Source organism: Rhinopithecus roxellana, chromosome 6 (genome assembly GCF_007565055.1).
Source record: "Rhinopithecus roxellana isolate Shanxi Qingling chromosome 6, ASM756505v1, whole genome shotgun sequence".
Classification (NCBI taxonomy): domain Eukaryota; kingdom Metazoa; phylum Chordata; class Mammalia; order Primates; family Cercopithecidae; genus Rhinopithecus; species Rhinopithecus roxellana.
In genome coordinates this window covers 63977298-63989394 of record NC_044554.1, presented here as the reverse complement: position 1 = coordinate 63989394, position 12097 = coordinate 63977298, and the positions used below count along the sequence as shown (strand labels likewise).

Sequence of the window (12097 nt, the reverse complement as noted above, 5' to 3'; positions counted from 1 at the left end):
GGCTGGGCATAGTGGCTCATGCCTGTAATCCTAGCCCTTTGGGAGGCCGAGGCAGGCAGATCACTTGAAGTCAGGGGTTCGAGACCAGACTGGCCAACATGGCGAAACCCCGTCTCTACTAAATACAAAAATTAGCCGGACATGGCCAGGCGCAGTGGCTCAAGCCTGTAATCCCAGCACTATGGGAGGCCGAGACGGGCAGATCATGAGGTCAGGAGATCGAGACCATCCTGGCTAACACGGTGAAACCCCGTCTCTACTAAAAAATATAAAAAACTAGCCGGGTGAGGTGGCGGGCACCTGGGTCCCAGCTACTCAGGAGGCTGAGGCAGGAGAATGGCCTAAACCTGGGAGGTAGAGCTTGCAGTGAGCTGAGATCCGGCCACTGCACTCCAGCCTGGGCAACAGAGTGAGACTCCGTCTCAAAAAAAAAAAAAAAAAATAGCCGGACATGATGGCGTGTGCCTATAATCCCAGCTATTTGGGAGGCTAAGGCAGGAGAATAGCTTGAACCCAGGAGGCAGAGGTTGCAGTGAGCCAAGATCATGCCATTGCACTCCAGCCTGGGTGACAGAGTGAGACTCCATCTCAAAAAAAAAAAAAAAAAAAAAAAAAAAAAAAAAAAAAAAAGAATAGTGAATGGTTTTCATGTTAACACATATATGTCTATCTTTTTTGTGGAGCTTCTTGCTGTAGTACGTTTTTTAAAAAGAGCTGTATAATATTCCACTATATGGAACTACCCTGATTTACTTAACCATTCCCTTGTTTGTTTACATTTTTCACTATTATAAATAAGGCTGGATTGAACATTCTTGGGCACTTATATTTCTGAACTTGAGAAAGTATTTTTATAGGATCGTGACCTAAACAAGTGAAACTGATTGGTCAAAGATTAGGTACGTATAAAATTTTGCTAGCTGCTGCCAAATTGCCCTCTAGAAAGGTTGAACCAATTTATGAAACTTGACATTTCAAGAAATTATATGTGTTTCCCATCTACCTAATAAAGAAATGGTCCACACCATTAATATAGTTCTGAATGCACTGAAATATAATTGTATATGTCTTTTCCACTACATTGGTACTTCCTCATGGATAGGAACCATGAATTTCTCAACTTTAGCTTAGCATACCATTGTTTGCTTAAATAGACCTTGAAATACAAAAATGAAAAGAAGATATTGTCTTTGTCCATAAATGGTTCACAGCCCAGTAAAGGAATCCACAGTCTTATCTATATTCATGTTCTTTACTACAATGCCTAGAATATGGTATGTACCCTGTAAATGAATCATTATTGTATAACTAAAAGCGTTTCTCTTTATTTGTCTGAAAACTATTTGGCAGGACTCCTTAATTTTATCAAATGAGCCAATGGGTAGTTTTGGAATATGAACTCACTTTCTATTTTAGGCATTGCCTATTGGAAGAAAGAAGGTGTTGTCTTAAGTCTACACCCCGTGGCTGTTATTTGATTGCTGCTGTTAAAAAACAAAATAACATTTTTTTCTCATTTTCTCTGAATATACAATATACAGAAATGGAAGGAGGGTGAGCCATTGGGAGCTTTACTCTACCATTAAGCATTTCTTTAAAGGCTACCTCACATTTGCACTTAGGTCACAAAGCTTCTGTAACTAGGGTGGACCACCATCATTGAAAAGGTGGAACCTGGGACCTTGGGATATGAAGGCAGAACCTTGGGCCCCAGCATGCTATGTTTAGGACATTTGGCCTCTTACTAAACCCACTCATCTGTGTTCTTCCTTTTTTTTCTGTGTTTCTTCAGCACTTATATATTCAGTTTGCACTGTATTAATTTGCACTTGTTTGCATGTTGCTTTGTAAGTACTTTAAGGGCATTTTTTTCCTCTCACATATGTATTGTTTTGTGTCCCCAGCTAAAGTAGAAGCTTTTTGAAGGCAGAAACCATGTCTTTGGTTTCTTTTGTATTTCCCATAGCACCTTTTACTGTGAGAGTGGGCACACAGTATATGTTGTGGAATGACATCCTGAGTGATCCCTCCCTGGCTGGGCCTCAGATTAAATTCCCTGAAATGGAACAGTCCTAACCAACACAGGACAGGTATTCTCCATCTGGCATGTTGGTTGCTCCTTTCAACCTGCTATTTGAAATGGCTCCCTTCAACATCTTTCTGTCCCCACAGTGGGGCTTGCTATGGCTAATGCTGTACTTGCTATATGTGTTCCAGGCGAGTCTGCGGACACCAGAGCTGACCTGGGAGCGAGTGAGATCTCAAGTTGACCATGTGATATGGCCTGATGGCAAGAGGATAGTACTGCTGGCAGAGGTAAGGCTGAGACTGGCAAAAAATACTCCCCCACAACAGGAGAGACTGCAGTACCCAGGTCCCCTCCTCCTCATGTTCTCGCATACTTTCAACTCCTCTGTTAAGCACAAGTTTGACTACTTTCCCAGTGGATTTTACTTCTAATTGTGAAAGATCTTTTCATTCTGCAATTAAGAAACTATTTTGGTTCCCCACTTTTCACCAATTATCCCGTCTCTCCATGTCAATCCACAGGTTGAGTCAGATAATGATTATTACTATAGAAGGAATTCACAGATAGAACCAGTGCCACTTTAAGTGATGTGTGCAAAGAGATAATGTCATTTGTGGGATGCTTTAATCAGTAAGCACAAAGTAGATATTCCCGACTGTAACCAGGACTATCTTAGGCAAGCTCTGGGAATGTATGTTTTTACTGATACATTCCCTGTTTTTGAATGTCCATTCCCTTGAATTGAGCCAGATGTGTAGTAGGCACCTACCTAGATATCAATTGCTCAATTGATATTTCCTCATCCTAGCTCCTAGCTCACATTGACACTGTTGACTTTCATTTTACTTGGCTTCCATGTCAATGTTTGACCCCTTTTCCTTTCTTAAAAGCTCCTCCTCCCTAGTCCTGGATTCCTGACAGTTATAATGATGCCTTCTATTCTTACCTTGAAGCTTTCTCTTCTTCAGAGAAAGATACCAAAATAATAAGGAGGATAATAATACTTTTCCCAATTTTGACTTTCAGTCTTTTTTCTTTCTTTTTTTATATTAAAGAACCTGAATATGAAAATGTAAAAGATACATGGTCTTTATCTAGGGGCCCATAAGTTAGGGGTTTTTAGTATCCTTACTGTTCTCTTCATGTTTTCCTCACTTTATCTCATCTTCTCAGATACTTTAGGGCATTCGTAAAGGGACTGCACTATTTCTTCACAAAGAAGAAGTGTATATGAGGAGGAGATGGGCAGATTGCTAAATATGCGTTAATAGCTTTGATGTCAGTCTGCTGACTTGATGACTTATTTCTAGCTGCCCTAAGAGGTCCCCACCTGGTAATTTTGGTGACAAAAGCAAGTACCATGGGTGTTTTGTGCTACATGGTTGAGCAAAAAGGTGGTCAGGCTTCATAGGAAACAAAATAGGAAAGGGTGGCATTGGGGGCAGTTTCTAGTTCTTCTGCTATCTGAATCACCAACTCAAAATGCAGGGCTGACAAGGCTCTCTTTGAATTCAGGAGAACCAAACTGAAGGAGAAGCACAAAAATCATCACCGCTATGGTGAAACCCCGTCTCTACTAAAAAAAATAAATAAAATAAAAAATACAAAAGTTAGCTGAGTATGGTGGTGCACGCCTGTGATCCCAGCTACTCTGGAGGCTGAGGCAGGAGAATCGTTTGAACCCAGGAGGCAGAGGTTACAGTGAGTCAAGATCATGCCACTGAACTCCAGCCTGGGCAACAGAGGGAGACTCAATCTAATAAATCAATCAATCATCACAGCTTCCTAAGTCCAAAGATATCTCCCCTCACAACCTGGAGAGATTGTCCCTGGATTTGACTGATCATTGTTTATTTCAAGACAGTCTGTCAAAGGAATGCCAATCCTCAGGAGGATATTTTGCTGTAGAGAGTGGAAAATTAAAGAGAAATATACTGATATTTGGCATAAGCCTCAGTGTCATATGACCATCTATATTCCTTTTCAAATAATTCCAGAAATCTTTTAGCTATTTGTTTCATCAGATTTTCCAGAATTTTAGTGGTTTCATTTAAATGTCAGTCAGTTAGTTCTTATATATTAAACAGCTGCTTTTTTTCCAGCAGTGTTAGTCGGGAAGTGTTTGGAAAATGGTGGTCATGCTTCTCTTCCCTCACTTCTCAAAGGCCAACAACTTTGTCCTAATCCATTTGTGTCTTCATCTTTGATCACTAGGGCCGCCTGCTGAACCTAAGCTGCTCCACAGTGCCTACATTTGTGCTCTCAATCACTGCTACTACTCAGGTAAAGCTTCCAGAGTGGGACAGCAGTAGTCTGGAGAGGGTTCTCAGACCTACCAGGTTTCACTTGCTTGGGTAGATTCCCATGAATGGCACATCAGCATCCATCTCTCTGCTTTTCTAGGCTCTTGCCTTGATAGAGCTTTACAATGCTCCTGAGGGTCGCTATAAGCAGGATGTCTACCTGTTGCCCAAGAAAATGGGTAAGTATTTACTCTTCCATCTCCATCCTTACCAAAGTAGTTCAGAGTCTGAGGCTAAAGGAAGTTTGGGGGCCTTAGCTTACTTAAGTATGGGGGGAGGAAAGGTACCTTCATTTTGTAAAGTAGGAGTTAGGATTCCTAGGTCCCATTCCCAGTTGATTTATCCCATTTTTGACATGTGTTGCCCTAGCAAAGTGGTGACATTTTGCTGTGATTTATTTTACCTGCCTGTGAATTTTAAGGATTTTTTTTCTCTTAAAGTATCTTTATGTGCGAATCTCAAAGAAAAAAAAAATCTTCCCTTAAAAGAGAAGAATTATCTCCTACCTTGTGACATCTGACTTATTCCAATTCTAGACTGCCAAATAGCCCCTACCAGCCTTTTCTCAGATGACACAAGACTTTCTTACTATGCTTTCCAACACCAATCCCAATACTTCAGGCCAAAGGAGAGGTGTGGAATAGGAGCTATTCAGTTATGTGGGTGTTTTGTATAAGAGAAACATTAACCTGTCTTAAATTTTTAAAGAGCCTGCCTCAAGCACCTGAACTGATACAGTGTGTTTATAAACTCCTCAGGCAAAGATCAGGTAATAAATCAGCTTCTGGTTTTGTTTTGCCTTAGCACTAGGTATATAACAACTGTTAAAAGTTGATATATTTTCCCTTTAGTAGACACTTTAGAAGAATATAAAAGCAACAGCACAGTCCATATTCTGATGGAATATGTAATGAAGTTGGGAGACCAAACAAATACACAGGAAATGACATAAGATTATGAATAAGTACTGTGTAGTCAGATAATAGAATGTGAACAGAAACCCGTAAGAATTAAGAGTACTAAAAGCAAAGCAAACAGTTCATTTATCCCATTTATCCTGTGAGAGTATCCTTCTTAGTTTTTCCATTCAAGTTTCCCCAGGCATTAATTGTTTTAAATGACCCAACTTGTGGACTCCAAGGCAAAACTAAAGTTGGAGCTTCCCATTATTTAGTTCCCATATTATCCTGTTGCGTCTTTTAAATTTTGATGCCTGTTGTTTCTTTCATCTCTCCCGTACTTTTCTGGAAGGCAGGGTTCAAAGCTGAAAGAGTTAGTAAGGATAAATTGTTAAGGCTTTGGAAGGCACTAGGCTTGAAGCTGAAGGCTTCCTTAGAATTGAGGACTAGTGAGCAAAGGTTGAACATTTTTCATTCAGCTCCAGGAATTAGAAGGTGTCTTTGAACTTTTTGAGGCCTAGCTTGGGGACAACAGCCATCAGATAAAAGGCATGAATGCTTATACCAGGGCTTCTGTGGTCTGTTCCAGATGAGTATGTGGCCAGCCTACACCTGCCTACCTTTGATGCCCACTTGACAGAGCTGACAGATGAACAGGCCAAGTATCTGGGACTCAACAAGAATGGGCCCTTCAAGCCTAATTACTACAGGTGCCTTGGGTTCCCCAGAAATCAGGGACACCTGGGCAGTGATGAGCTTCCTGCACTGGAATTGGTCTTTACATCCCCAACCACATACGCTTACATGAACTCAGAAAAATGAACCCACTTCCCCTCACTGCCACCCTCAAAAGACTCTTCAAGGCCTTAAATAGTGTTCCCCTTCCTGAATTTGCCTTTTGGAGACAGAGAGGTGGAGTTTGGGTAAGTGGCTATTTGCCTCATTAAATAAAGTTCCCCTTCCTTAATTCCTTTCCCCATTTCATCTTGTTGCCATGATTTTTATCTCTCTATGGAGAAATACTGGCCTTTTTCAATGATGTGAAAAGGAGACATAGTTATCTCCTGTCACTGTACACTCCAGGAAAGTCTCTGCCTCCTGTTACACCTTTAGGCAGGCTCTTCATGTCCCAGCATCCCCATTAGCTGATAACATCACAGTCTCATCTTTCTTTTTCCCTCCAGGTATTAAGTTCCTGTAACTCAAACCAGAAGTTTTAAGGAATAGAACTCCAAGCCTTTTCCCCACTACTATACAAGAAAGAATTCAGCAAGCTGCTTCTCCAATCAAAGCTGCCTGCCGTGCTCACCCTGTGTGTTAGGTTATTTATTTATTAAAATCAAGAATCCTGTGCCTGTAGCATTGGCCCAGAGTGTGGTTACTGCCCTGAGGGCCATGAGAGCCACAGAGGACAGGCTGAGGAAGGAAAGAAATGGGGTCACTGCTCCCAGTGCATCATTTGCATCATTCCCCATTGACTGAATCCTCAGCAGTGGCCATTTTTCCTCTTGTCCAGGCTCACGAGTTAGTCCAGAGATTCCATACTCCCCGTTCCCTAGAGTTTTCTGGAATAAATTTTCAGCACCTGCTTTTCTCAGCTTTGGCCCTTCCCCAGGTGAGGCCGTTGGGAATTAACATGGCCAGTGTTTCAGGCAAGATTGGATTCCCAGTCTTGACCATCACTATCACTGCCTTCTTTATATAAAGGCTAATAAGGAAGGAGTGTTATTTATGGCTTTGCCAAGCTACATCAAGAACTCAGCTGTGCTGTGCCTACCAGGGGTCTCCTTTCTTACCCAGGACTCCTTTCTTCTCCTTGAATATTTATGTCCATTTTAACACTTGCTGGTTGCAAGAGGGATGTGCCTCCATTATTTCCTCCACAGTTTTGGTATTTGTTAGACATTTGTTTTATTGTCTTTCTAATCCAGCCAACCTCTGCTCAGGAAGTGGGGCCAGCTCCACTGGGACCCATAGTTTTACTTCCTTGTCATTTAATTGGATATTTTCCAAGGAAGCCCCTCCAGATTGATACTATCTCAGAAAAGGAGAGCTTGTTGTGAAGCACTGCTTCCTGAAACTTCCTGCTATTGCCTAAAGCTACATCTGAAACTGAGTAGGGAAAGGCATACTTTTCCAGGGACTTGGGGGTATAGGCCTTGGAAATGGGACTGGTCTTTCAGATTCAGAGCTTGATACCCTAACGAAGCAGAGTATATTTATTTGTTTCCCAGGGAGGTCATTGCAGCTTGACTGGCTGAGGGATACGGAGATGAAATTGTAAACTGTACCCAGATTATCACAGCTAATTTGACTAGTTTGAACCTCGTAAGACATTCATTCCTTTGACAATTGCCATGGATGAAACTGAGATCTGCAATCTGATCTGTGGTCTTCTGTGCTGGTATATCTTTTATAACTCTTCCATTTGAGGATTCTGTATTTCAGAGGCAGTTTCTTGAGTAACTCCAGTGCTACAAAAAGAATTAGTAATGTGTTGTGGGCAGCGTGACATTTTATGTCCCACCCAAAAAATTGGATTCCTTTTGGAGACTGATCCGTTGGTCTCAAGGGTTTCATTGGGACCAGATTGGTTCTAAGAGTTAGTCTGGAGTGGCCCTAGGAAACTTGAATTAAATAAGCCTCTTCCCCTTATCGATCCTATTTAACACTCTCAGGTTTGTTTGTTTCCCACTTTTTTCCTACGCTGATCTGCCTCAAAGTTTCAAGACCAAGGTGGCTCAAGGAAACACCAGACCACCCATGACCACTATAACCTTCCCATCCTGATTCTCTTCTACCTCCACCCTCACTGACTTCTCTTGGTCTTCACATACACTCTCAGAGCTAGTCTGAAAGTGACCTTACTTTTGGAAGTAGGAAGTGGAACTTTGGTAAATGACTATTTGCCTCATTAAATAGTATACAGGTTCAGCCCATAGACTACAGTTCTTCACAGGCCATATGTCTCAGCAAGTACTGGTTATATTCTTTTTTATAAGGAAGATCATAAATGCTAAAAATCCCACTAAGACATTCAGTTCTTCCTTTTGCCTACCTAGTCCTGATTTTTGTATTAATTGGGTCCCTTTAGCAAGAGATTCAGATCTTTGTACCTTATCTTATATCCAGAACAGATTCCATTTGGCAGATATATGGTCTCTAGCCTATTGTATTCTTAGACCAAAAATCATAACCTGCTGTTTCTCAGCAAAGCCTTGCTCTCTGGAGCTTACTATGTGCTGGTACTTAAGGAGTGCATTCTGCCTTGCTATAGTGAAGAGACCCACTCCAAATAAAAAAGGAGCCACACTGGGCTTCTGAGTTAGGTTGCCAGTGTTGCTGCCCATGATGAGTTATTTGCCTCTGAGTTTCAGATGACCTCTCTTCTTTGTAGAAACATTGTGCCATCAACATTAAGAAGAAAGAACCACAAGCCTCCTAAGTATTTGGGTTCTATCTTAGGGTTGAAATCGGTCATTATTCCCTCTACCCTTGGAATCAGAGCAATGTGTCTTCTTTCCTCCAACCTCTTACCTTAGATGCATCCTTGTTATCTGGAAGCATGGGAAAGAAGGCTAATTATCTCTTTGTATGTGGCTCCAGTCTGTGAGGATACATACCATTTTCTCTACAATGAATCTGTGCTAATATTTTGCCGCCTTCTTTTCTTTTGCCCCTTAGAGACAGGGTTTCACTATGTTGCCCAGGCTAATCTCAAAATCCTGGGCTCAAGCAATCCTCCTGCCTCAGCTTCCGGAGTAGCTGGAACCACAGGTGTGTGCTACCGTGCCTGGCACTTTTTTGCCTTCTTAATGGAGATATTCAGTTTTCTTTTTTTCATTTAAACAAAGAAAAAAATATATCTACTCTACCTTCCCTCTGCTCTCCTCCCTCCCTATCCTACTTGCCCATGTGAGCACGGCTCCCCATGGCCACATACTCTTGCAAAGCTTTTTTGCTGCTTCGCTTTTCTCTGAACAGATCTGATATTGCTGCTCCTGTGGTTTTCTCAAAATTAACTTTGCCATGGTTTTAAAAAAAGGAATCAAAATGCATTGTTGCATTAAGCTTTTTCAATAAAGGAAAATTACGGAGGGAAAATAGGCAACACCAGCAAATTATATGTGGACAGGTTCTAAACTATATATATACACATATATATATCTCTATATATATACGTAATCATCTAGTTCTGTCATCTTACTGAAAGGAATAAAACTTCTAAGGATCATCGTTTCTGAGAAGTTCTTGGAAATCTTTATGTCTAAGTGATTGTATTAGATCAGCAATAATGACTATGTAATCTCAAAAAACAAATAAAATATTCTTAACATGGACTCTTAAGGGTATTTCTTGTTTCTGTGAACTAGGAATTCAGAGATGAGCGAGATCTCTGGGCAACAAACTAGAGATCCTGCTGTAGGGCAAGGATGTGAAAATATTACCAATGGGCATGTTTGAATGACCTTAGCTTTGTTAATAAATATGCTGTTCCCCTCCTACCTGCCAGCACACACGTGCATCCTGGCTGTGTGTGTAAAGAATCTGCCTTCTCAGAACTACCACCCTGGGGAGTTGAGGACTGTAGGCTTAAGGCAGAGAAACTAAACCATAGTTCTAGGTCCCTGATTCCCTTTTAGTTGAAAAGCGCAGGAAATCAGCATCCCCCAGTTTGGGACCAAAAGACCCTGATAACTAGGACCTGATTATATCCAGCCAAAGGGAAGAAAGAAGCGCATCAGGCAGAGATTTGTCTCTAAATCAAGTTGCCTGACATAATCAACCAAAGGATGAATCCAATTGCCTATTCTTTCTCAACTGCCAGTAGGGTAACCATCTTTGGGTAGCTTTCTGATAGCCACCTTCTTTAGTTGACAACCTAAACTAGTTCTGCATCCTGTATGCAAGATATTTTCTTTCCATAGCAGAATCTTCTGCCACTTTGGCTTCTGATTATTTAGATTAAGGGCCACAGGACTAGAATAGTCTGGGCAGTCGGTAATCCTCAAAATTAGTGCCATTCCAGTTAGGAGGAGAATGCAGCAGCTAGCAGTAAAGCCAGTGAGGCAGCTGAAAGGATTCGCTCCCCTGCGACAGGGCTTGACTCCTCATTTGTGAAGGATGGAACCTTGGGTGCCTGGGTCTTCATTTCAGAATCACAGGGTAAGCCCAAGCTGTCCACTGCTGCACAAGGTTCTCCACCTCACAGTATTGTGGAAAATAACTTGAACTTTGAAACAGGCTAGCTTGGGTTTGAATCCCAGCTCTGCCATTTACAAGTTACGTAACTTAGCCAAATTAAATAACCACTCACAGCCTTGATTTTCTTGCCTGTGAAATGGATACTGCTTATCTCCTAGGGTAAGAATTTAATGAACTGATGTATAAAAAGTGCTGCTTATTTACAGAGCCTGGCGCGCACTGCTGACTGCATACACATAATTCCTTGTCTCAGTCTAGAGCCCTACAACCTCTGTTGCATTGTTACACCCACAGGTGCCCTTTATGGAGAGAGGAGGGTGTTCTATCCTTTTTTTACTAAATTATCGTAACTGCCTGGTAGCCTCAAAAAGCAGGTACTTTAAAACTTCCTGCATCTTATTAAGCTTTCTCAGTGCCAGGTACTATCCATTTAGTAAATTATCTGACCTCTGTGGATTAAAGTGGAGTGCTTATATGGGGAAAAGGGTATATATGTGATTATTGTAACTATACCTATTTATACCTCCAACCCTCTGCTGGCAGCCTGAGTTTTGGGACAAGGGAAATGGGTAATGTAGGTTTTTTAATAAAGTCAAATATAAAAATAACAGCATTGGAGTCATCTCTGCAAGGTGGAAAGACCAGCCTTGACTAGCTCCCAGGTATGGGTGCCTCTGTGGTGAATGGTATTGATGGCTAACATGCCTTTGTTGACAAATAAGCTAAAATAAATTGAATGTGTGCCAATTCCATGGCCTATAATTTCAAAGTTTTCAGTTACTCTGTGATTTCTTGTTGCATCTTCCAGTCGTTTCCAGATATCTTCCTCCATACTAGAAATTTTGAATGTCTGGGCCTATAATGAGCACATAGGTGTCTGATCTTAGTAAAGGTCTTCTATTCCATTGAGATGTGGAAAAGATCATGGATTGAGGTCTCATGTTGACTCTACGCAGTCTTCATAGTACCAGTTTTACACATTCCTTCTCTGAAATTAAAGCCAGATGGAGCTCTAGGCTTAGTAAGTGGCTTTAGATAGCCACCAGAGGGGATGTGCAAGCTGTCCTCTATCCTACTCCCAAGATCAGTCTGCCCTTTCCCCTAGGAGTAGGCAGGAAAAGGAATAAAGCGTTAAAACTGGCCGCTCCTGTCTGCTACCACGGTTGATATCTTGCTGATTGACGAGGCTCGCAAAAGAATATGAAGTTCTGGGCCTGTTAACCTTGGGGCTCTGACTACTTAGGAGGAAAAGAAGTACTGGGAAGAAAAGAGATAGAATAATGAATTCTTTTTATTAAGAAACCCCAATGGGCTGTGCTGTGGCAGGTTTACCACACTGAAGCAGTGATGAGCAAGGCGTGGGTTGTGAATTTTAAAGCTGAGTGTAATTTTTTAAGAGTTTAACAAATTATACCCTGAAAAAACTCCAAAGTCAAGTAGTTCAGGCCTTGAGCCAGGGACTTTCTTGGAAATTCCTATCAATTCAATTCTGTAAATGCCCCTCCCCCACCACCACCACCAGGGACATTTTTCAGTATCTGGAGACATTTTTGATTGTCGCACTAGTGGGAGGATACTACTTACTGGCATCTAGTGAAGAGAGGCCAGGTATTCTGCTAAGCATCCTACAATGCACAGGACAGCCCCCTACAATAAGTGTT

At 41.5% G+C, this 12097-nt stretch overlaps 1 protein-coding gene across 3 annotated transcripts in view; it reads left to right on the top strand.

Annotated features, from left to right (window-relative positions):
• The window catches only part of AHCYL2 (adenosylhomocysteinase like 2), a 213628-nt gene extending 204057 nt beyond the window's left edge, over nucleotides 1–9571 (top strand). For all 3 annotated transcript variants that reach the window (XM_010378763.2, XM_010378762.2, XM_010378764.2), the window contains exons 13-17: nucleotides 2218–2316; nucleotides 4244–4312; nucleotides 4433–4511; nucleotides 5821–5941; nucleotides 6416–9571. In XM_010378763.2, the coding sequence (XP_010377065.1) occupies nucleotides 2218–2316; nucleotides 4244–4312; nucleotides 4433–4511; nucleotides 5821–5941; nucleotides 6416–6422 (375 nt within the window). In that variant the 3' untranslated portion in view covers nucleotides 6423–9571. The remainder of the gene's footprint in view (nucleotides 1–2217; nucleotides 2317–4243; nucleotides 4313–4432; nucleotides 4512–5820; nucleotides 5942–6415) is intronic.
• Nucleotides 9572–12097: the final 2526 nt, after the last annotated feature.